This window comes from Lytechinus variegatus, chromosome 5 (genome assembly GCF_018143015.1).
Source record: "Lytechinus variegatus isolate NC3 chromosome 5, Lvar_3.0, whole genome shotgun sequence".
In the NCBI taxonomy this organism is placed as follows: Eukaryota; Metazoa; Echinodermata; class Echinoidea; order Temnopleuroida; family Toxopneustidae; genus Lytechinus; species Lytechinus variegatus.
Window position 1 is genome coordinate 10,003,948 of NC_054744.1, and position 26,965 is coordinate 10,030,912.

Consider the following 26,965-nt stretch of genomic DNA (forward strand, 5'->3'; position numbering starts at 1 on the left):
CTAATCCACCCAAGAATCGGTTCCGTTCGGACAGATCATGTTGGTCAATACACATTCATAAGACAATAGGAAGATAATCACGTCAATTAAAAGAGATTTTGTACCAATAGCATAACCCATTCGCATGAGTCAGAAGTCAACGGACTCATAATCTGTTAGATAACTTGATAATTCATAGTTTCATAATTAACGTCATACTTCTATAATCAATCATATATGTTTAGATTTCTATAATGTAATAGCATTCCATTTAGTTTCGTTTATTTTCAGCACTTACAACAATTGTAATTTCAATCATTTTATGCAGTACAGCTTGGCATACAAGTTATGATAAATATATATTTGAAAATGTACATACACAGTAAAAACGCTGTTTATTTTGTTTTAAATAACTCTGTTTACTGAAATGAACATTACAGCATTTGTTTAAACAGATTAAATCTTAACCAACAACGTTTGATTTTCAATAATCAATTCTCAATAATTTAAGCATTTTTCTTTAAACTGGAAACAATTCCAGTACGGTTCGTATAGGAAACAGCGTTGTATATAAAATGTTAACCATTGTTTTTAACTTGTAGAAAATAAAATAATTACCTAATAGGTTAGTAATGGGGACTGATATTAAAGCCTCCTATCCAAAAACATAGTCAGGCCCGCCGGAAGGAATTCGAGAGTATTAATTTTAACAATGATAGTTTCACAATGTTATAATTTCAATCAATTTTAAAAATCTTTTTTTTTGAGATTGTCCAAGATGACTTTTCTGGCTTTATTTGTTGATTATTTGTCTAGCACTAGAATTGTGATATACATGTATTGTAATCTTTTAATAATATAAATGTACATTTTTACTTTGTAAATATGATAATATGAGTCTTCGGACTTTTGTCATGTACCATTTTCACAATAAAACCAGAATTGAATTGAATTGAATTAGGGTATGACATAAATCGAGCATGAAGCGTGAGCAAAAATTTTGGGATATATTGACCAGAAGTCATTTCTAAGAATTATTTGTAGAAATTTAGGAACATGAAACTAGACCCACAAAATACATCTTTAAAAAAAATCTTAAAATCCATATTTCATTGTTCGAAATAGACACCAGAAATTAAATACTCCGAAAAAATGTGTTTGCCCAATTGATCGTGGGCCCGGCAGCCGCTGTGCAGCGCCAGATCGACGAGGCTCTATCCCGTTAATTGTTGAACGCCAAACAGGGTAGCAGCAACTCCCATCTTTTAACGTATTTTGGTCTGACGTGGGCGGGGATTGAACCCCCGACCTCCCGGTTGTGAGACGGACGCTCTACCAACTGAGCCAACACACATAAAGCGAGCTGAAATATGGACAATCATGAAAAACTGATACATTATGTTTGTAAAAATTTAGTAGTAGACCATATTTCTATAGAATTATATTTTTCTCTATGATTCATGCCAAAAACAGTTTTTAATATACATATTTTGTTTGTTATGTTATGGAAAAATGTATTATACAAATGAAATGAATGCAAAAGAAAACAATAAAATCAAATCAAATATTTCATGTCACTTTCGACTGTGAAACCTGGCATTTCAAGCCCATTATAGTATAGATAAATGGACTGCTTTGAGAGGCATGGTTGTCTCTAGTGGCACAAGGGGACCGTATTCGACATTCTTAAAGAGAGGTTTATAATACAGAATATGATATGGTATAAAAGTAAAGGGGGTGGTGGCCAAGTAAGGCAATTTGCAAATAATGACGAATGCAGTATACATTTAAGCAGTGGCGTAGCTAGGATTTTTTTCCTAGGGGGGGGGGGGGGCACTGGGGGTCCTTGCTTTTTCAGGGGGGCACCGGCCATTTTTTCCGGTGTGTGTGTCACAAGGGCGGATCCGACTTTCGACAATAGGGGACGGGGCCCGAATTATCCTCACCTATATTTTCCCCGATCAGTCACTTATTAGTTTTATTCTTATAAAACAACATAAACATGAAATAATCTCATAAGCTTTATAAAAAGTGCGAGCGCGAAGCGCAAGCGATTTTTTTTTTTTTACTTTCATGTATTTTGTCCTGAAAATGTAATACTCTGGGCACTGTTCTGTGTGAAAAAATTTGTTAATTTGTATTAACTGTTCTAGCATTATCAAAAGGAAACTGTTAAGGACTGCTTACTGTTACCCACGAAGGCGGTATATATTTCAATAATGCGAGTGCGAAGCGCGAGCAAATTTTTTTGACATTCCGACCTAAGCACTCTTTGTTTAAATAAATGGGATAGGTATGTAACTAAACAACTGATGCGAGCGCGAAGCGCGAGAGGAAGAAAATTGAGATTTTAGACCTAAAAGCAGGAGACTCTATTCATATTTTGAAAATCATAAATAGGATAGAGTTAATTGGGTATCATTAATAATGCGATCGTGAAGCGTGAAAAAACAATCATTGTGATATTCTGATGTGAAACTGGTTAATAAAAGTACATTACAAATAAAGAACATGCAGGCTATCGCGCATGTTTTAAATTGAGACCGAGAATCTGGGCATTCTGAATACATTTGTTTAATGGAACATTATGAAATACTCGTAGACAATATGAACTTGGCAAATCAAACAATGTGACCACGCAGCGTGAGCTTAAAATGCTGATATGTAGACCCCCAAAACGGACATTTTACAGAGCACTTAAATTTGTAAATGAAAAAAATAATGAAAGCTCGATGTCCGAGCTAAAATATGTTTTGTATATTCACTTCAATACTTGCTACATATCAGCCTATTGAGCAAAATATTAGTCTCATCGAACAGGCATTCTGAATACATGTTTTTTTTTTGTTGTGTTTTTTTTTTTTGGGGGGGGGGGCAATTCTGGCGCGAAGCGCAACCAAATATTTCATATAGTAACATATTTTTTTTTAAAGATTTTTTTTGCAAATCTTCCCCTCAAATTATTTCATTCACTCGTCTTCCTCCTTAATTTCCTCTTCTTCTTTTTTCTTCCGTCTTTCTTCTTCTTTTCCTTTTTTCTTTTCTTCTTTCTCCTTTTTTCTGCTGTGCCAATTTTTTTTTCGGGGGGGGGGGGGCACGTAGCTACCCCCCGTAGCTACGCCACTGCATGAAAGAACTACTTTAATTCTGCTGAATTCCTCTTGCCATTTTACAAAAGTTGTTTAGTTCAATTCAATTTATTTTTTGAAAAATCCAGGAATGTTCGAATTTGGGGGTTTATTTTCTCTTTCTCTTCGTTTTTTTTCAAAATTGTACCAAAACATAAAAATTACCATCTGAGTCCCGTAACACAAAGATAAGCGATTAATCGTACATTTGATTTTAATGATTAATTGTACATTGTAGTCAATAGAATTAGCCGTAGAAAAATGTTTTCCGATTATTGCTAACTTTGTGTTACGGGCCCTGATTGTGTTTTTTTTTGCATGGTCAGCTCACCTCCCTCCCCACTTTCAAAACCGTTCGGCGGTCCCTGCTTAATTCATTTTTACATCAAAGTAAGATTATTGCGAACGCGAAGCCCCACGGGAACATTTTTTATGTTTAGACTTGAAAACGAGACATTCAAGCATGTTTTGAAGGGATGCTCCGGGCTTAAAATGATATGATTTAAACAGATAAAGAAAAAGAAAGAAAGAAAAAAAAAACACTGAAAATGTTACCAAAATCGGACAAGAAATAATTTGCATTACTCCAATAAAACAGTTCTAGGCACGTCTTTATTGATATTTTATGGTTAATTGATGATGTCATAGCCCCAATTGTTCTGTTGTATTAAATTTTATGAAATTAGGTTTGTTCAAATTTTTGTTCTACCAAGAACTGAAAAAATTGGATTGACAACTGATTTAGTGCATTAGATGTTCATTGCTGAAACTTATTTCATTATAAAGGAGACACATCATTCACACATGTATAAAAATGAAACAATTATGATTTCATGGAATAACATAAGAAAAAGGAAAGTGGGGGTGTGACATCACTATTCATGATAACGGGGGGGGGGGGCACACCAAATCTCAGGGGGGGGGGCAGGTAGCTACGCCACTGCATGTAAGAACTACTTTAATTCTGCTGAACTCCTCTTGCCATTTTACAAAAGTTGTTTAGTTCAATTCAATTTATTTTTAGAAAAATCCAGGAATGTTCGAATTTTGAGGTTTATTTTCTCTTTCTCTCCGTTTTTTTTCAAAACTGTACCAAAACATAAAAATTACCATCTGAGTCCCGTAACACAAAGATAAGCGATTAATCGTACGTTTGATTTTAATGATTAATTGTACATTGTAGTCAATGGATTTGAGGTAGAAAATGTTCTCCGATTATTGCTATCTTTGTGTTACGGGCCCTGATTGTGATTTTTTTTGCATGGTCAGCTCACCTCCCTCCCCACTTTCAAAACCGTTCGGCGGTCCCTGCTTAATTCATTTTTACATCAAAGTAAGATTATTGCGAACGCGAAGCCCCACGGGAACATTTTTTTATGTTTAGACTTGAAAACGAGACAAGCATTTTTTGAAGGGATGCTCCGGGCTTATAATGATATGATTTAAACAGATAAAGAAAAATAAAGAAAAAAAAAACACTGAAAATTTTACCAAAATCGGACAAGAAATAATTTGCATTACTCCGGTAAAACAGTTCTAGGCATGTCTTCATTGATATTTTATGGTAAATTGATGATGTCATAGCCCCAATTGTTCTGTTGTATTAAATTTTATGAAATTAGGTTTGTTCAAATTTTTGTTCTACCAAGAACTGAAAAAATTGGATTGACAACTGATTTAGTGCATTAGATGTTCATTGCTGAAACTTATTTCATTATAAAGGAGACACATCATTCACACATGTATAAAAATGAAACAATTATGATTTCATGGAATAACATAAGAAAAAGGAATGTGGGGGTATGACATCACTATTTATGATAACGGGCAAAATTACTATTTTCACAAAATATTGCTAAAGTTTAAAATTCAACAAATTTGTTATTTGTTATCCAATTTCGATGAAATTTTCAGCATTTTGCTCTGTGAATTTTACTCTATTTATTTAGATTAAATATTTAGACTGAATATTTTCAGCCCGGAGTATCCCTTTGAAACATAATAGTGATAATTCGAAGCGTGAGCCGAAATAGTTTGTGCACATTGTCATAAAAAAAAAGAATTTGTCACATAGTCGTTATTTTTTAACATGATAAGCATACCAATAAAGAGGCAATTCGAGCGCTATTTGTAATTTTTTCTCCTTTTCTTCTACTCAATTTTCTTCCTCATTTTCTTTTATCATTCCTTACTTTCTTTTCAACTTCATTTCTTTCTTTCTTCTTCTTTTTTGTCTTCTTGATCCTTTTTGTCTTTTTATTTCAACCGCCAATAGGAGAGACGGCTGCTTCGGCCTCCATGAATTTGCCTTATACTGAAGAATGTTCAATGCGCAAGCGCAAATGAAAATAATACATAAATACATGTATACATGTACGTACTTTTCTTCACAAAAGGCAAATGCAAGGATGCCAAACCTCCATGTATATAAAGAATTGCAATATTTTGAGAGATGAAAAAAAAATCTTCAACAGTAATACGATTTTTCTAGAGAATTTTAGTATAAAAAGGTATTAAAAAATACTGGGGGAAAATAGCATTCTACAAAATGGTACAAAATCCGACTTGATATCGAATAGTAATATTTCATACCTTCAAAAAGTAAATGATACCCGATTCCTTTTTTGAAAGTAATGATAATATTTATTTTATGCTTATTGATAGCAGGTTCCTAATTTACGATGAACTTTTGATGAAAACAAATTAACAGAAACATTACAGTAAAACAATGGATCTTGTAAGAGCAGCGGGTTGAAATAAAAATGAGTCATTTAATCCAATTGAAATTTATTAAATATGGTTATTTGTCATATGCATTGGCCCTTTTCTATATCTTATGTATATCTGTTAACTTTGCCTTTTTTCAACGAGAATGTAAATTGAAATTCAATTGTGTTTCCCCCAGAAGATTGGGTGAATATCAGAATCAAACTTTTGACGCATGTTCTAATATGAATTCCACAACCAAAATGTGTGTAATATCATATGAATGTGAGTTATGGAATTTGATTAAAATAAATTATTATAAAATTAGATAAAAACAGTTGACATTAATAGAATGATATTAACTAGAGAGGCTAATAATACAATAAAATGACCAGCATTTATCTTATAAACAAAAGAAAAAAAGACGATGATTTCCTTTAGTTGTTGGAAAATTCGTTTCAATTTTAGTTAAAAATGTTCGTAAACTTTAATTTTATTGGGTTTATCAGATTTAAGGAATAATGAGAATTCTCGTGAGTAATTTGTTAAGTTATTCACAACTCTATTTAGGAAACATTCTTTGAAAAGAAAGGTTTACACAATATTGAGTAATAATGGAACATAATTGTGTGTGTTGAACAGGCGCGTACGCAGGATTTTTGAAAGGGGGGGGGTTTTCGAGCTGATTTTTTTAAAAATCTCCCGCCCAGTCTCTAAAAAGTGATGAGCGGGGGGAGGTGATGATTTGTTTTTCAGCGCTGCAAATAAGACAATAACATTTAAGTGGGGATGGGTATGTAACAGTGCGGTCATGACCCGCGAGCGAGCAGAAATGTTCTCGTTTTTGCGTTGAAAACATAACCTTTTTGTCAATAGTTTGTTGGAATCATAGTCGATGCTACATGTCCTTCGGATCGTAGCACTCATGATATGGCCAACCGCGTAGCCTGGGGCGGTATTCTGAACATTGTCTTTTCTCCATATTTTATCTTATCTCAGAGATATGACAAAATCGGTATTCTGGTGGATGTCATAACTTTTGTCACAAAATTTGTCATAAATTTTGTCTCTTCTCTTTAGCGCGCAGCAAAAATACGCGGCTTTAAATGCGCGTAATCCTTTTATACAAGCAAAAGATATGACAAAAGTTATGACAGGGGGTAGCAGTCATAAATTTTGTCATATCTTTTAGTACCAAATATCCCGATACCCTGCCGACTGAATGTCAAGCAAATAATTATATTATTTAGATTAGATTGTGGTATTAGTTTCACTCATCTTCCATGACAATTTTCAAAATTATTTTTTCATGCTACAATTAGTTAGGCCCTACATATTTATTCCTCCTTTTTTCTCTGTTTTCTTTACTTTTCTAATTCTCCTCTAAAATTCTTCACAGCTCCCTGTCTCTCTTTGTAATTAAGCGCATCAATATACGCGTAGTTGCGCGATGCCAGCAACTGTTTTGGGGATACGCCCTACCTGCCACGGGGCTTTCCTATTGGCTAGAAGGGCTCCAACTGGGAACTAACGATGATTTTGATTGGTTTGCTTCCGAAAAGATGGGTGGGAACTTTGAGAGATATGACAGGGAAAAGACAATGTTCAGAATACCGATTTGTGACAATCATAGCGGTGTCATATCTCGGAGAGAAATGACAAAATTTATGACAAAAGTTATGACAGAGTTACAGAATACCACCCCAGGATTTTATTTTGGAGGGGGCGGTAAATGCACGCGAAGCGTGCCAACACTTACAAAGCGCGCTCCCTAGGGGGTGGGTGCAGGGAGGGGAGTTTCCCCCTCCCGCGCGAAGCTTTTAGTGTTTCATAAATTAAAATGAAAAGGAGCCGTTTCTCTTGTCTCTAGTACCTCCAATTCGGTTGACTATATTGCGATTTTGAACCTTGTTTTCAAAAGTGATTGTAAACGCACAAAAGAGGTATACAATGGAGGAAATTAAAATGATAATAACTCCGCGCGAAGCGCGGAAGCTAAAGTGATTTATCAATTTTTCTTGCCATAAAAAGGGTCCCGTGAAAAGGGTATTCTCAAAGATATATTGAAACTTTCTTTGGAAAGATCAGATTTGATTACAAACAATTTAGCATCAGTGCATATTTTTAACTCGCAAAACAGAGGAGAAGATTGGTAGAGGAAGATTTTCCTCCCCGCGATGAGCAATGAAACTCTGAAATTTCAAAGGGCGGACGTTTCATCAAATGTAGATATCTCTAATACCCAATCGTCTCTAATTCAATTGATTTTCTAAGATTATTGAACTTCATTACAAGGAAAATAGTGTGCATAAAGTTGAAACTTCTGTGATTTATTGAAATTATCTATCTATATAATAAAGGATGATTAATTTTTTTGACTTATCCTGAAGCGCTTCATTTTGAATATAAAGAAACTTAAGTGTCATTCAAAATTTCAAACTGAGGGCGCAAAACAGGACAGGAGATGAATGTATACAGGGAAATGACATGAAGTTTAATACAATTTGATAAAAAAAATATTGTACTTTTTTATTTAATACGACACGAATTCCATACCTTCCTCTTTTTAAATTAGGAACCTGTTTGCCCCCAAATTATGGTTGTTTATAGTAATGAGCTGAAAAGCGGGAGAAGCTGACTTTATGGAGGTGACGGCAGAAACTGATATAAAGATTTTACCCGCTCGGAGCCGACCAGACCAGAAGTTGCGCGATCAATTGAAAAAAAAAAGATAACTTCATACATTTACTTCGGCCTAACCTTACTCAAATTCATGCCCTAATGTATACAATTTTAACTTTATCCAACAAACAAGCGTGTTTATTATTCAACATTTTTTTTTTCATCAATTTCAGTGTGCAGGTTGAAATCTGATAGTTACCGATTAATGTTTTTTGTAGCCCCGGCAGTTTCTTTAAAAAACTTGATGCGCTAAAATAATAATAATAAAAAAATACCTCCACAAATATCAAGAACATTTTGAATGCTTCAAAATCTTAGGTTTTTTTCTCTAAGGTTTGAAATTACAGCAGCACCACAATATAAAAAAATAGCTAGACTATACCACAAATGTTTGGGGGTAGAACAAGAACATCAACCCTGATTATCCATTCCGTTACTCAATCTCAAAGGCATAGATTTTATTTTTTAGGTAACCTTAAAAATCCACAATTATGTAACTTTCTCGATGGAAGCCAATTTTACATCCTGTTATTAATTGCTACGGATTTAATCCCAAGCTAATCCCCGGGCCTATTATTTATTCTCCTATCAATCAATCTATTAAGGATTTTCATATCCTGGTTGGTATTGCTTCTGACTTTAGGATTTTTTCGTTCTATACTAAGCCTGAAACCAGATGGGCTTTCTATTGTTAATCAAAATATGAAAGAAAAGGTCACCTTTGTCTGTGGTAATTACTTTAATGAATAGGGGGTGGGGTGTGACACTGAACTTGTGTAACTGCGATAGGGGCTATATATAGACATGGATTTCGTCTTGTAAACCATATTTCAAGATTTACTCGACATCCTCAAACATCGACAAACTTAGAGCTGGCGTCTGACTTTCTGAGCGTGCTGAGATCATTTTTTAAACCACCAGTTACCATCCAAAAACGAGGAGCTTCATTTCTCAATCGCTCTTATTAAAGTGATTTACCATCCTGTTATAATTCACATGTGTTTTTAAATAACCGTGTGGTTATCAGAATATTCATCGAGATGAAATCAATTTTCATTCTGCTAGGAGTTGCCGTTTTGGCCAACTGCATCATCGCGGCTCCAACGGGAGAGCAGAAAGAAGCACCCATGGTAAGATTTGTAATTCATATTTTAACATTTATCGATGGTATCGTTATTATTTTGAGGTCCGGTATAACTTTTTATATGGTCTAATTGTACAATTGTGATTGTATAATGTTCGAATTGTGAATGATATAGCAGGGCTCCCTTGTAAAGCAGGCTTCTTGCTTGAATGGGACTACCTTGCTTTTTATAAAGGAAATATGAATAAATAAATCTGTCTTAAAATTGTGGGAAGCCAAAATTGTCAAAGTTCCATTTACATGGTATATTCCCTATCTTGATTTGGCACTTTCTTCATGTCTTAATGATGAACCAAAAAATGTCAGTAATAATTCTCATTCAATTAGATATATGAGAGGTCACAAATTGGAATTGTACTATTAGCTAGAGATATATGTCACCAAAGGCTATTCATAGTTAAACTCCATATTTATATCAGAGTTTGAATTAAACCGAAATTAAGAATATGGCCCCACATATTTAAGTATAAATTTGCATTTAGGGTTCTTGTTTGATATGCCGTGATCGCAAAACTACAATGATTTTGAAAATCCGACGAGTTATTTTGCCGAATATGGCATCAAAATAAATGCCGAATTTGGTTGACGAATTGGGTGACGAAGTCTGTGATGTGGTATTGTGGACTGCATGTTTATTTAATAACGTAACAAATTGATAACAAATTTTCCGAGTCGAGTGTACTATGGATATCATGTCTCGAGCTTATCATCAGAATTCAAAAAGTAAAAGAAAAACAATTAGCAATTTAAACATTAATTTGATTCTTAAAGTGAATTGTCAGACCACTTTTCCATTCGTAATATTCCACAACATTTGAAACGGATGTTCTGTACATTTTATTGACTCAATATACATTCGTTGTTGTTGGCAAATCAATTTACAATCATACATTCCAGCGATATCTCTCTCATATTTCCCCTGTAAGGAGACACCTCTTCACCTAGTACTGGGCACCGTCTTACAAAGAGTTACGATTGATCCAATCAATCGTAACTCTATGGAAATCCATCCGTGTCATAACTTTTTCTACAGGAAATTTGCAAAATGTCCTATGTAAAAAAGGAGAACACACCAAATTGTTAAGAAATCAAAGAACTTATGGATATAGGCCTATATTCATATCTAGATATATTTTTTATCGAACATGCATTTACATGTTAACTTTGCAGGGCGGTGCTTCATAAAGCTATTCGTAAAGTTACGCACAACTTTACGAACGACTGGAACATGTTCTTATACATAAGTCAGCTACATAGGGATATATCATATAGCACAAGAAAGGGTCACCAGTCGTGTGCAAAGTCTTACGTAACTTACGAACAGCTTTATGAAACGGGCCCCTGGCTTTCCATGGTTTTGTGATTGATCTGATCAATCGCAACTCTTTGTAAGACAGGACCCTAGACCCCATTTTAAAATCATTCGTATAAATAGCGTTTTCTCTCATACATTTCCCTTTTTAGGAAACGCCTCCTCCTGTAAAGCCCTCAGAAACTTCGGCACCAGGACTCCAGAAAACACCAAGACCGGAACCCAAGGACGAGGAGCCGGTTTCCGGGGCATTCCAGGGAGACATGATGCTGACAGTAGAACAGCTGATGGAAGTTGAGGAGGCCATCGACGACGAGAAAGCTGGTCGTAAGAAGAGAAAAGCTACAAATAATGACAGCAAACGCTGGCCATTCAAAATCGTCCCTTACGTCATTGATTCGTCTCTAAGTAAGTCCATGTTTTCGACCCGTGTTTGGCGAAAGTCTTGTTTTACATTCACTATTTCTTCCTTATCCGGTTACTTTGGCTCATTTGAAAATATAATTGCGTTGATTTGGGGGCTTTATTGGTTTATCAATAAATGCTATGGGAGGTTATCGAATTTGAACACACATCGTATCTATATGACCATCTATCATTTTTATTATTTCGTTTTGTTATGAATATTCGTAATTTTATTCATTGATTACACAGCAACTTCAAACTATTTCAAAATCTGCAGAATTTGACTAAAATGATCATTGTCTACTTGGTTTTAGTTTTTATTTCATTGTAATTTTATCTATAATATAACTCTGTGATAATCGGTAGAGTGGTTGCAAATTCTAATTAAAAATGGAAGGGTCTTAGATTTTCTCATCATGTCTTTAAGATTTGGTAGGTTTTGTTTACACTATCCCTTTCATCTCTATCGACGAACGATTAATTCTTTAGGTGGGATATCTAGCTTGATTCGCTCTGCCATGGACCACTGGGAACAGAACACCTGCCTGAGGTTCGAACCCCGGACCTCGTCACACTCCAGGACGCTGCGACACGGGTCGTATATCTCATTCTTCCGAGGGTCTGGATGTTGGTCGCATGTTGGACGATCCTACCCAAGTCAGCAACAGATATCCATAGGACCCGGATGTGGTTACGTAAGTTCACAATAATTGACGTCATCTGAAATTAACATTGGGTAATTTCAAGTCTAATGTTGGTCTTGATGTTGACATTTTTGAAAGCACAATTTTGATCGCGTTTTACTAGCTATAAAACCTATTCTGAGTCTACACAAACATCCAGATCACAGTGTGACAGCTCAACACTAAATGAGGTTTCAGGACCCAACGCCATTTCATGTTTGGTGTTATGTAAATTATGTTCATGTATAAATATTGATCTAACAACAGCATTAAAAGATCAGCACTGAACTTGAAATCACCCATTGGCTCCACCGTAATAGCATCTTGGGATATCGATAGGCGTTGGAACGAGATATTGTTCTGTTCAATTAAATTAAACGTAACAAGTATACAATCGAGTATTGACTTATGAAATGCTTAAGGGGGTATTGAAAGAAGGAATAAAAAAGCATCTAAGTGCTTCCACAATTATCGGGGTGGAGGCAAAGCAAGATAAGTCACTCAAACAACCTTAAACATTAAAATAAAGGGCGTGAATAGAGATTGATATTATTTTTGAATATCATTATCATTATTATTATCATGTTTACTATTATCAATATTGCTATCATTGTTATTATCATCAGTATTATTGTTGTTATTTTATTCAGCAAAAGAAGTAAACATTACAATTACAAGTGACAATTGAAATAAATACCCTCAGACATATGAGATTAGCTTAATTAAATAACTAGGGCAAATACATCAAACATAATTTCGTTTCTTATTTTTCTTTTCATGAGTTTCAATAAGAAAATTGATTCTTAAAAAAGGAACATATTTACACTTACGCTAAAATATGTTAGTGTATAGTCATAGTCGCGATCATCAATACAAGGTTTAATTTTCTGTTTACAGTTTGGAACCATTGTTCACGAGATCGGACACGCCATCGGGTTTCATCACGAACAATCTCGACCAGACAGAGACAACCACATCAACGTCTTCTATCAGAACATCCAGTCCGGTCGGGAACACAACTTTGCAAAGTACTCCTGGGGAACTGTGACGACACAGGATGTTAACTACGATGTTGGCTCTATCATGCATTATGGAGGCTATGTAAGTATACCAGGGTCCCGTCTTACAAAGAGTTACGATTGATCTGTTCGACTTCAAGTATATATGAAAATCCATCAATGTCATAATTTTTTCTTCAGGAAATTTGCACAATGTCCTTTGTGAACAAAGAGAGGCACACTGAGTTTTAAAGGAAAATATGAATGTATTGTCATATCAGGGAGGGGAGCTTAAGAGAATACCCTTCCTGGTATGACTATCACAACAACTTCATCAACAATACAAAACAGAAAAAAGACGAAAATAGAGACAAAATTTGTAAAATTACATGAACACTTCTTTTATTACACAAAAGCGCCCTCATCCGCTGACAAATATCGCACATGTACATGACAGTATGGATATCAATCATATCTAGAAAATATTTCGAACAAACATGTGTTTATATGTTGACGTTGATGGCTTTCCATAGTTGCGGTTGATTGGACCAATCGTAACTCTCAATTCATTAATTGATTTAATTACTCATTCACTTTGGTTTATTGATTTTGTAAATCTTTTTGATTAATTGACGTTCTGCAACTTTTTCGTAAAGGCAAATAGTACATGTAAGCAAATTAACAAAGGAAATACAGCAAACAGAGTATGTAACAAAATATTTGATTTTCACCAAGGAGATATTCAAAAGAATCTCTAATTACATCGATTAATATAGATGTTAATCATTATTCTAATTTTCCTTCTTCATGCATTTACATTCCCTTTTCAGGCATTTTCTTCAAACGGTCAACCGACTATCACAGCCCGCAATCCCCTACTCAACAGTCGCCTCGGTCAACGGACCGGTCTCAGCGCCGCCGACATCGCACTCGCGAACCTCATCTACGAGTGCGACAACGTCGAAGATTGCTCCGACGCCGACGAATGCCTGAACGAGGGCTATCACGACGACGACTGCGTTTGCGTGTGTCCTGCTGGCTATAGCGGCGACGTGTGCCAAGGTGGCGGACCAACCCTTCCGCCAAGTTGCTCCTACGTGTTCACCGAGACCATCGGGGTTCTGACGTCTCCTAACTACCCCGGGGACTATGACGATGGCGCGACTTGCTTGTACCAGATCGATGTAAGTTTAAAATCAGATGAATCACTGTTTATTTTGATTATTTCTTTTCAGATATTGATTTGAAAAAAAAAAATCGACAATGATTTCTCTCCCTCGAAACATAACCAATGTAGCAGAGATTAGTACTTTTCCATGTCTGTCCAGGGGAGCGTTTCATCAACATTTTTGTCTGACAAGTTGTCAGATCTGACAACTTTCCTTTATTTTTATTGGCTGAGAGGCATTGTTACTATGGTAACTGTCGGATAAAACGTCCGACAAGTCCTTTCATGAAGTGCTCCTCTGAATAATCTTAATCTAAAACAAAATCAATATAAACAATCTTGAAGTTGTTTAAGTAGAGTTTGTAATAAAATCTAACCTAATTTTTTTCTGTTGGTTTCGCTTTCAGGGACCGGTAGGGAGCACTATCGAATTGACATTCATCGACATGAACATCGAAACGGAGGCTCTGTGTCGCTACGACGCCGTCGAGGTTCGCAAAGACGACATCAACGGTGTCGGAGAGAAGTTCTGTGGAAACACCTTACCCCCCGTCCAGATCTCTAGTAGCAACCAGATGCTGGTTATCTTCACATCTGATTTCAGCATCACCTGGCGTGGTTTCAAAGCTACCTACGAAATCGTGATTGATTCAACAACGAGGCCGCCGACCACGACGACGGCGGCAACGACCACCGTACAGACGACGACGGAGACGACCACACTGCAGGCGTCGACCGGTGACCCAGTGGTCGGTACTTGTGGCGGAGACTTTGTCGATGAGGAAGGACGTTTTGCATCACCGAACTTCCCTAGCGACTATGATAACAATCTTGAATGTGCGTACGTTATCGAAGTGGGTGGTGGTCGTCGAGTTGAACTCATGTTCGAGGACTTTGCTCTCGAGGACCAAGCGTCTTGCCAGTGGGATAGACTCCTGATTAACCTGGGAGATGGTATCAAAGTCGACATGAAGTAAGTGAACACATTATGGCACACTGTAAAAGCTGTGGTGTTAAAACTGACAGCAATTGGTGTTAATAGAGGACTACACCCTGAGGTGTTAAAATAACACCCTAGAGATTGAACATAACACCAAAGAGTGTAAATGTAACAACCATAGGTGTTGTAATAACACCTATAGGTGTAAAACTAACACCACCAATTTAACATCGGTGTAAAATAACGGGTGTGGTCTTCTATGTACACCGATTAACACCACAGTTTTTGCTGTGCATTTTTGCAATAAATACGTAGACACTTTTTATAACGTAGAGAATCTGTTGTCAAAAACCCTTCAATGACAAAATAGCCTTTGTCGAAAATCGGTGAATCAAAGCAACAGATTCGTGGACTCTTGACAAATGAAATTTGACAAATAGAGCAAATATTAACTCATCAATCTTAATATATTACCAATGAGATTTAATCTCGCCATTGTCAGTTGACGGGCATTTTCAAAAGATTCTTAACGTTCCAGAAAGCGTGTGGGAAGTGGTTTCGAAAATACGCTTCTGCCTACCAGAAACGATAAGTCCTGTTTAGAAACCAATAGGAATTACAGAATTCACTAGTCAACTGGTTTATCATATCAGTTGCTTTCTGTGTTCACCTTCCTAAATTATTTTACTCATTCTTGGTCTTGACTTTGAACGTACATTCTGCGATCTAAAGTTCATCACAACGAACGCATACAGAGTTCGTCAACACTTTGTCGGTGTTGCTACCATCTACGTTAATTGGTACATGACTTCATTATAATGATGTCAATAAGTATCGCGATGTCCTCTGCGATTAAGCAAGTGATTGACAAGAGTAGAATAATCTCTCTCTGCCAAATAAGTAAAATGAATGATTCATTTTCTTTAATCCACTTTTGTAAAGTGAAAATGATAATGATTTTTTACGGATTGTGTGTATTATAAAACTGCGTCCATCATTCATCTATCTTGGTGTAAGCAAATTGGAGGATACATCAGGGGCCAGTAACACAAAGCTTGGCAATGATCGTAGAACATTTTTCTACGATTGATTCCATTGACTAACATGTACAATCAGTCGTGAAAATCAAGCGAACGATTAATCGATTAAATTTGTGTCACGGGTCCCAGGTGTCAAAGAGCAGGTGGAATCAATTCCATGCTCTTTGTCTGTAAAAAAATGATTCATATCATTAGTTCAAATGCGTTATACTAAAACAGATTATTGGAAATAAGATGCTCCTTTTAAAATCCGGTCAATTTACGATATCAACCATGTTTTTAAAAAATCAAATTTTATACAAAATATATGTTTTTCATCAGCTGGGCATTGTGGCGTGCGCCTGTAATCCAAGCTGTGGGGAAGTTACAAATTGATGCAGAGGTTCAAGCCCTGGTCACGTCTTTCGGATGGTGACGTAAAAGGTCGGTCGAAGACGTAAATGATCATAGCTGATTGATACACGTCTGACAAAACTCAGATACACACACACAGCTAATGTTGATTTGCTCAGACTTGCGTCAATATACTCTCTCCAAACAATTCATGAAGGTCTAATCCCAAATGTAAATTTTTTTAAAATAGATTTCTTGATTTATTTTTATTTTTTCATTTCTTCTTCTCCAGGATGTGTGGTTCTGAGTATCCAGTCGCTTCTTTGGTGTCAATCGGTAACAGGATGGAACTAACCCTGAGGACAGATGGATCTGTTAGAGATAGAGGCTTTTTGGCGAGATACCGTGCAATCGATCTCTGATTCGACGATCGAATAACTAAAGAACTCCTTCGATAAAAAAAAATCAAGTTCAAGATTGGATTTCAATTTCACCATGACCACTGTAGTCTACACGATGCGATCAAAGTCGCTCTTGTTATGGGTACATTTTCTCAAACAAAAAAAAAAGGTTGCATTGAGTATCACTTACGATACCAAAATCATTGTTACCGGCGTCTAGTTTAAGTACATATTGGTGACTCTAGACATTCGTCATTTTTTTAAATCTGAAATTCAATGAATTTTTTTCATGATTGTAATTAATTTTAACGATTCGGAACCTGTCCTCAAAATTGTGCATGATTGTGTTTTCAAAAAAAAGGATCGTTTTTTTTTCAATATGCTGGTAGGCGACTGTGGGCAAGGTGGGATTGAAATCTTCTTTCTGTACAACCGTAAGGTTTACATTAGGGCAATTCCATAAACTAATCAACCTTTTTGAACGTCGTCCGACCCACATTTTTCTCAAGTCTTACTTCACTTCATAAACTGACCAAGTCATGGACCATTGAGAACATTACTGACTGTCAAAAGAACAAGAAATCAGAGACAGAAAATTTCCTGAAGGCCCCACATAATAGGGGGTCGGACGTACATATTTTTATGGAATTGCCCATTAGCTATTTCTTTGCCAATTATTAACTTGTCTGGTATTTTACTGACGAAATGTTTCTTATTTAACTCTAACATGGACAAGGGACCCGTTTGATAAAGACTTATAACAAATGGTGGCTTTGTCACTATGGCAACTACCATGGTAACACGACCTTACAGTAAACGAAAATCAAAGTTTTCAGTAGTTCCCATAATGACAAAAGCCGTACATCTTTATGAAACGGGTCCCAGGGACATATTTTAATGCTTATTGTGTTGTATATATTATGTAAATGTGCTATTTATTTAAAAAAAATGACATTTTGGAATAAAAATGAATACAACTGAATATTACGGTGATCCTTCCTGATCATTGAATTGTTTGTAATGATGGAGGGGTTTGAGAATGAGGGAGAGAGCGACGGAGATGAAGAGGGAGGGAGAGAGAGTGTGTATAAGAGGGACAAAATGAGAGAGAGGGAGGGAAAGGGAGGGGAGAGGATGGGGGGGGGGGGAGAGAGAGAGAGAAAGAGAGGGGTGGGGTAAAGAGAAAGTGATGGTGTGAAAATAAACAGGAATTCTATAAAATAGTCGAAACCTTTGAAAACGGAAAGTGAAACGGACTTAGTCATGAAAAAGTATTTTTTGTGCATTTCAGAAGGACTTTGGGCACGATTCCAGAAGATTTTTTTTTTGGGGGGGTGGTTTAAAAAATTAATAAAGAGAGTAGGTAAAATACAAAAGGAAAATACATAAGGAAAATACATGTGGAAAATGTGAGCATAAAAGGGTGTCGTAAAGAATAAGACATATATGAAAAGTAAATTTCTGTTATATAAAAAAAATTAGAAGAAAGAACACTGGGCCTATTAAAAATATAAGAAAAGAGAAACTTAAAGGCCTGGTCACACCGCCCGAGCGTTGTTGGAGCGGTCGTGGAGCGGAGAGAAAAAATCATCACCGCTCGCTACCGTTCACCATTTTCGATTTCGATTGTTTTTTTTTTTTTCGATTTTTTTTTTTCGATTTTTCCCCCAATTTTGTGAGCGAAATTCGACCCTCTCTCCCTACCGCTCCAACAACGTTTGGGCGGTGTGAGAAATGAGAAATTCACTTAGGTGTCCAGCTAACCTAAACTCACTGTTGGGTTTAGTAAACAAGTGTAATGTAAATGAATGGCAGAGGATTATGGGAAGCTTATCAAATGATGTGAGATGAAGCGATACGTATCCTTATAAGGAGTAGTAAATAAATTCACTCAAGATATTTTCACCCTTCACTGCATCTAAAGATCCGGCATCAACATTCCTTTTTCGTAAAGGGTTTGTCACAACTCACTAAATAATAAACAAATATAGAAATAAATCGAGACTTAAAATAACTTGACATAATCCTACTAACATGCATCTATATCCAAGTGATTCAGGAAGTAATCAACAACAGCAAAATAGAGCCAATATTAACTTAAATTATGTTAATTTATTATCATTTTCAATCTCACTTTTTTTTTTTGGGGGGGAGGAAAAATCATGCTTTTAAAAATTAATAAACTTAATAGACGAAAATCATCAATAAATTTGGCAAGACATTTTTCTTGGTGAGTTAAATCCATAGACTTCATTTGTTTATTATTGGTGCCCCCATTATTTTGTCAGAAAAGTCGGGGTTATACAAGAAAAATATTTCATATAAAAGTTACACATTCATGTTGAAAAAAAGAAAAAAAAAAGCGTTGGACATATAAATGAAAAGTTATATCATTAGGTGATAATGTCGGGACAATATGAATTTTCGGAATCTGGCCACTTCCCCATTTTGAGTGATACGTACGGTATGGCTAAAGGAAAAAGGGAACACTGAAAAATCAGTGCTGAATTGGCGCAAAATTGTAATAATAAGATTTGCATATCAAAGCAAGAAAAATGAAATCATACGTTGCAGACACAACGTACCACCAGAGTTAATTTATTATAGCTTCTTTTCAGGGTAGGGTCCATTTTTATGTCGAAATACAAACATACCACATCTTGACTTAATTATACATTTATAGCTTCGATAACAAGACGCTATCTATATTATATGGAAATAATTATACGCCATCCATCCACTTTAATGGAAACGAAATACAAAATAAGGAATATCATTCGCGACAAGTTGACTAAAAATCGTGACGTCATAAAATCGTATACGTCACAGTATCGCATGCTCATCACGTATGCGATATTTAGTAGGTAAACCGAATCAATCGAAGGGCATGAATACACCGCATTACGTAATGTTTGTACCCCCTTGTCAAGCTTGTATTCTTGGGGAACGAGACCCAAGAATGATGTCATGCTTCAATACTTACATTTGTTTTATTGAACAAAATTCTTTGGAGTCATAAAAAAATGGTACAATTAAAATTCAAAGGCAAGTCCACCCCAACAAAATGTTGATTTGAAATTCAACAAGCATAACAATGAAAATTTAGTCAACATCGGGTGAAAAATAAGAAAGTTATGACATTTTAAGGTTTCGCCTAATTTCGCAAAACAGTTCTATGCACATCCTGATTGGTGAGGGGACTGGTGACATTACCAACTCACTATTTCTTTTGCATTTTATGATATGAAATATTCTAATTTTCTCATCACTGTCATGTGAAAAAAGTTTGATTCCCCGCTGAACATGTGATACTACCATTGCTTTAACATTTTATGATTCAGTCAAGTTGGTCCTTATTGTCAAATCTGTAAAAAGTGAAATGTAAGTCAAACCATAAAAACAAGAAATATAGTGATTGAGGAACATCATCGACTTTAATTCTCATTTGCATGTGCTAAGATGCTTTAAAAACTTTAAAATGTCATAGCTTTCTTATCTTACATCCGATTTTGATGAAATTTTCAGCATTATGCTTGTATGATTTTTCTCTATCTATTCAAGTCTGCATTTTCCTGGGGTGGACTTGACCTTTAAGTTAACATGTCACGTTGACTAACAATCCTGTGAAAACAGTGGCGGATCGGGGGGGGGGGGCACATCTTTGAGAGCCATAATCAAATACTTTAGTGGGAGATGTCGTACATACACAAGGGATGACCTTTTTTTGCTTGTCAAATTTTACATGGACGAAATTACTTTATTTTTTAGGGTAAAAACGGGTTTTTTTCTCGTCAAATTTTCCTCGGGGAAAATTTGCCCCCACCCGTTTTAGAAAATCCTAGATCGGCCCCGATTACACATCCCGGTAATCTGTTATTTGATTTGATTTTATTGTTTACTTCTGCAATTACATCATTCGTATATAATACATTTTCCATAACATAACAAACATAGTATATTGAGAACTTTTTTGGCATGAATCATAACTAAATGTACTAAAATTATCATTACAAACAAAACTGATCTCATACCAAATTAGTTAACATTTACAATTTGCAGGAGAAGGATTGTCATCATAAGCAGATTGCTTGAAAAAATGACAACCCCAGGTTTAAACTAATTGATTAATATAATACATTAATACAGCAGAATCGATATACAGTACATTTTATGAAAAACAGCAGTAATGTAATTTGAGCAATGAAGATGGAGATGATAAGGATGAAGATGACGGTGAAATGGTGAAGATGAAGGCGATGGAGAGGATGATGATGGTGATGATGCTTTTCTATTGATAATCAAGATACTTTTTTTATGGCAATCTTTTGGTTAACCCTCAGTCACATGACTTTTATGGAAGGCTAGCTGCCATCTCATTCACCCAGTACATATTAATTCAACCCTACAACAAAACGTTTTTCTCGAAGAAATAATTATATTTTGAAATGAGAATTGTAATCATATGCATATATATATATATTTATACAATGATTTTGTCACGTTGCATTTCACAAAATAGTGTGGACTAAAATTCATATTCCTTCTAAAGTTAAACATGGGTACAAATATCGGAATATCAACATCTACTGGCATTAAGCTATTCAAAATTATCGATATCTGGTCCTGCTTTTCCGATTTAATTTGACATTATGAACAGAATAAAAGTATGACTTTTAGAGAGCGACTTCATATGTAGACTAATTACTACTACGCAACTTTCTTTTTAAGTTTATTTTCATCTGGGCACTGAAGCAGTATTATGAATCATCCTCGCGAGATGTTCGATTTTTTTTTCTAAGATCTATTAATGTTCTGTGCCTTTGCCCATTTTTGGAAGACATCGGTACCACAGACTGCCGTCACCCCTCCCGGACAATAGGGTATGATGACGAAGGTCCGATGTCCATTGTTCGTGATGCGCAAGAGTGGTCAAAGGGTGGTGACCAGACGGGTCAGGAAGGGTACAAATAGGAGCGGAGATGACCAGATTCATCAGATACGGACCAAGAGTCTAACAAGAGAAGAGAACCAGAAATAAAGAGAAGACATCGGAGAAGAACTCGAGGTTGACGAACAAGACATCAGAAACGAACAAAGAAGGGACAAAAGACATCAAGATCGCTATCGTACCTCAAGAAATCAGTAAATCGCTGACACAGATGCAACTATAGCAATTCTCTACCAAGACACACCTTAAGAACTCACCGAGATGAAAGTTGTACTTTTACTGACAGTCCTAGCTGTCATAGCTCAGTGTATCTTCGCAGCCCCAACCACTCAGAAAGAAGTTCCTGAGGTAAGTGATACTTTATCGGTTAAAATCGGTGTCAATTTTTTAAAACCTTAATTCTCTTTACTGACTATATCTTCTATTTTTAAACTATAATCTACGCAGTTGGGGTTCACTTTACGGATACTTAAGGTTGCCAAATTATGTTTCTCCCCTTAACAGGTGAATTCTGTAATTTTCGTATTAGTCTTGCGCAAGGAAGTTGTCAAGAGTCAGCAGTTCTGCTGCTCGACCAGTTGTCACACTGCAGATTGGATTATGTTTTTTTTGTATTTCGTTAACTCGTACAAATATTACCTAAGGCACTGCAACAAATGTAAACATCTACATTAATGACAAATTCTTATTGCTAGCATAATTACTAAGTTAAAAATGTCAATTCGGTTTTATCAAAGATGTTAGACAAAAGGTTGCGAAGAATAACAACGTGAGTTCATAATTTTGAATGCATGAAGTATATAAATTCGGTTATATTAGGTATATATTTCATATTTTACGATATTTATATATACTTATCCATGATAATTTGTATTGTATAATATTTTTGTTTGTATTGAGTTATTGATTTTGTTGAAAATGTGAAATGTTGATATGAATAAACCTTGAACCTAAATCAACATATAATACATTATTCATTGACAGTATTTATAAACATAGTATATGAAAATGTTCGATTACAAAATGATATAACTGATTGATAACAAATGATTGTCAATTGCTTTGTAGGAGATGCCTCCTCCTAAGAAACCGCAGGACAGCGTCCCACAACACCACGAACCCATCGATGAGGATCCGACTCCTGGAGCCTTTCAAGGAGACATGATGTTAACAGTAGATCAACTGAGACAAATCGAAGAGGCCATCGATGATCAGAAGGCTGGTCGTAGGAAGAGAAAAGCTGTCATCAATCAGAATGCTCGTTGGACCTTGAACATCGTTCCTTATGAAATCTCACCATCTTCAAGTAAGAATTGACAATGTTATGTTTCTATCAAACTTCGACCAGCTTGAAATAGATTAATTGATACTGAGAAAAAAAATAGAGCTTAAATGAAGTTGAATACGAAGTCCTTTCAGATTAGAAAAGTAAATTTTCATCAAATAATCAGGTTGATGAAGGAAATGTGATTACTGTTTAATAAACTTGAAATCACTCTTTAAACTACTTCTTGAAATTAATATGGTATATCATTATGAAGTTGCCTATAACATTTTTAAATATTCTACTTTCATTCACTAGGTGGTGATAGCCAGGTGATTCGTGCAGCCATGGACCACTGGGAACAGCATACATGCTTGAGATTCGAACCACGAACTTCCTCGCATGCCAGTCAGCTCGGCCATAACACATATCTTTCTTTCATCAAGGGTAGTGGTTGCTGGTCCTGGGTAGGAAGGGGTTCTTTTCATGCTAATGGCGAACAACAGATATCCATCGGACCAGGATGCGAATACGTAAGTCCTGTATTTTTTTCACAAGATATTCTCGAAAATGAAGGACTCACGATAACAGCAATTGTGTAAAAAGTGAGACAGTAGATAACAGATATTCAACATGACTTTTTCTAATATCTGTTTTACTTCAAATTGCAAAACAAAAGATGTGATAGAAAAATACTTTCGTAATATTTGACAAAATAAAGAAAAATGGCGTAATAACCACCTATGTTTGTGTTCTTCAATTACAGCTCGGTATTGTTGCTCACGAGATCGGACACGCCATAGGGTTCCATCACGAACAATCTCGACCAGACAGAGACGATTACATCAATGTCCACTTTGAAAACATCCAATCCGGCTTTGAAGGCAACTTCGAAAAATATGACTGGAATTATGTGACGACACGCAACGTCGAGTACGACATCGGCTCCGTCATGCACTATGGATCACATGTAAGCAAAAGTTATATCATTATTATTAGCATTAGATCGGTCTGTACTCTTCTACTGAATATTACATAATGTCAACATTTTACGTGGAATATATTAATATTTCTTGAGGATATTGTGTGTTTTAGAAACCAGATCAACTTAATAAAATATAAGAAGTTTGATACAAATTGAAAGGAATTAGTATGGATTATGAATCAATTTTAAAATCATGAACAAACAGTCCCCTTCACATATGCTCCTTTGACCGAGTGTGGAACATATTGGTGATAAGATCATGGACTGGATTGGAGTCGCTAATATGTCAGTTTGTAATTAATGTTACCTTGATCACTTGATTACATTGATAACGAGTTATTTCCCTTTCTTTCTGTTTCAGGGATTCTCAAGGAATGGTCAACCAACCATCACGACCATCGATCCTCTTCAGATGCATCTCCTTGGTAACCGAGCTGGTCTTAGTAACGCCGACATCATCCTAGCCAACCTCATCTACGGGTGCGACAATCAATGTTCGGGCTCTGAGCAATGTCAGAACGGAGGATACCATGATGCTAACTGTATATGTGTATGTCCTCCAGGTTACAGTGGTGACTTGTGTCAGGATGGAAGTGAACCTACCACTACACCACCATGTTACCAAAGATTGACTGACACACAGGGAGAGATTACGTCACCAAACTACCCCAGTAACTATGACAACAACCAGGAATGCATGTACCTTATTGAGGTGAGACTTTATATCCTCATTATGATTTTAATTTAGATTGAAATCAATAAAGACAGTGTGTCATTTTACCTTTATACTGTAAAAGATTTAGCATTTTCCAAATGATGACAAACCTTACGAATCACTATAAAAGATTTTATCGATCGTTCAAAAGAAGAAATATAGATATGAGTAGAAAAAATCATAATATTAAAAATTGCTAACGATGCAATTGTTAATAGCATTTCCTTTATTTTAATTCATATTTTAAACAGGGAGTTGCAGGGAGTACAATTGAACTGACATTCGTCGACATGGACATCGAAAACGAGAACCTCTGTCGCTACGACTCCGTCGAGGTTCGCAAAGACGATATCAACGCCATCGGAGAGAAGTTCTGTGGTAGCACCTTACCCCCTGTCCAGATCTCTAGCAGCAACCAGATGTTGGTTTCTTTCACATCTGATTACAGCATCACTGGGCGTGGTTTCAAAGCTACCTACGTCATCCAGGGTGTTCCTACGACTGAGGCACCAACTACCACCCCTGAAACAACTACCAATCCTCCTGTCGTCGGAACATGTGGAGGAAGCTTTGATGACAACCAAGGTTCATTAGCATCACCAAACTATCCCGAAGATTACAGCTGTTATCTCCGGTGCGTCTACGTGATCGAAGTGGAGGCTGATCGTCGGGTTGAGCTGACATTCGCAGACTTCTCGCTGGAGGATCAGAGTTCTTGCCGATGGGACGCACTGGAGATCGATCTCGGAGACGGTGTCAAAGTTCCTATGAAGTAAGTTTGCTCACTGCATTAGTATCACGTTATTGCATTATCCACCAAAAATGAAGCTTTGCCTAAAATTTTGAAATACCCTTCTGAAAAAAACAATAAGGTATGATATTGAAAAATCTGTTACTGTTACTTAACCCCGTGGATAATGGCGGTTATAAAGCGGTGACATGGAACCCAATAAGATGATTGGCTGAAATCCATCACGTGATCTTGCTAATGACTGGTACTAATGCCTAGTAATATTGACTGTTCATGGTTTTGAAGTGAGGATGGTTTATCAAAAAACAAGTTCTCACATCACTATCATAATTATGTAACATGTAATTTTGTTTAGGTAACCTCGATGGTATTAAAAATACACAAACGACACATCGAGCGTGTCATTAGTAGCCATGTCCTTGAATTTAACACGATTTGCTACATGTGGGCTCGGTGTACAAATAGTTGAAGTGTAGATGATCTTAATTTCAATTGTAAACCTTGTTCTAGGAAGGACTACATTTGAAATCATGTTTTTTTTCAATATTTTGCTTGATTTTTATAATCATTTTCTAATAATTTCAACACATAATACTATGAAAACACTTGTTTAGATTAACTGCAGTTTAATGTTAATAAATAGATTATATATAATGATGGTTGATAATGGGCGTTGTGGCGTGCACCTGTAATCCAAGCTGTGGGGAAGTTACAAATTGATGCAGAGGTTCGAGGTTCGAGCCCTGGTCACGTCTCTCGGATGGTGACGTTAAAGGTCGGTCCCAGACGTAAATAATCATTTCTGATTGATACACGACTGACAAAACTCAAATACACACACATGATTTTCTGGATATATGTACGTAAATCAAACAAAAATACTTATGGCATTCCTTTTCCTTTTCCCTTTCTTTATTCTTCCTCTCCAGGATGTGTGGTTCTGAGTATCCAGCCGCTTCTTTGGTGTCAATCGGTAACAGGATGGAACTAACACTGAAGACAGATGGGTCTGTTACTAGTCGCGGCTTCAGAGCAGACTATCGTGCAATCGATCTGTAATTCGATCCCTCATTTACCAACAAATATAGTAGAAAAAAATGAGATAAAAAGTAAAATGCTTGAAATGTTCCTTCGACATTATTATTTTGACAATTCAATTATAATGGAAATACAGCACTTTTTTTGCTTGTATCTTTTGCATATGTTATAAATTTCTTGAAGACAGAGTGCAATTCTTATTTTAAATTTGTTGTACTCTTAATTCTCCTTTGAGCTGAAGAGTTTGATTACACTTCGTAATTCCGAAGGTTCGTAATTCCGAAACACGTAAATTGCCTATACCTCCATGTTCGTTAATCAGAAAACGTAAAATAGTTCGTTAAT

The 26,965-nt window shown here is 36.0% G+C and overlaps 2 protein-coding genes across 2 annotated transcripts in view; both read left to right on the forward strand.

The window, feature by feature from the left end:
* The window catches only part of LOC121414863 (protein SpAN-like), a 39,239-nt gene extending 22,278 nt beyond the window's left edge, over positions 1 to 16,961 (forward strand). Inside the window, exon 14 of the mRNA XM_041607915.1 lies at positions 16,811 to 16,961. Coding sequence (XP_041463849.1) covers positions 16,811 to 16,940 — 130 coding nt within the window. The 3' untranslated portion in view covers positions 16,941 to 16,961. The remainder of the gene's footprint in view (positions 1 to 16,810) is intronic.
* A 4,938-nt stretch (positions 16,962 to 21,899) lies between these two features.
* Positions 21,900 to 26,729, forward strand: LOC121415234 (protein SpAN-like). Its single transcript, XM_041608416.1, has 7 exons — positions 21,900 to 22,215; positions 22,936 to 23,173; positions 23,450 to 23,664; positions 23,898 to 24,101; positions 24,478 to 24,828; positions 25,083 to 25,603; positions 26,512 to 26,729. The coding sequence occupies exons 1-7, from the start codon at positions 22,129 to 22,131 to the stop codon at positions 26,639 to 26,641; spliced, it is 1,746 nt and encodes a 581-aa protein (XP_041464350.1). The 5' UTR covers positions 21,900 to 22,128; the 3' UTR covers positions 26,642 to 26,729.
* The last annotated feature ends 236 nt before the right edge of the window (positions 26,730 to 26,965 follow it).

Coding starts and splice junctions, on each gene's coding strand:
- LOC121415234 (XM_041608416.1), top strand. CDS start 22,129: ATGAAAGTTGTACTTTTACTGACAGTCCTAGCTGTCATAGCTCAGTGT. Junction 24,829..25,082: donor AATGCATGTACCTTATTGAG/GTGAGACTTTAT, acceptor TATTTTAAACAG/GGAGTTGCAGGGAGTACAAT. Junction 25,604..26,511: donor GGTGTCAAAGTTCCTATGAA/GTAAGTTTGCTC, acceptor CTTCCTCTCCAG/GATGTGTGGTTCTGAGTATC.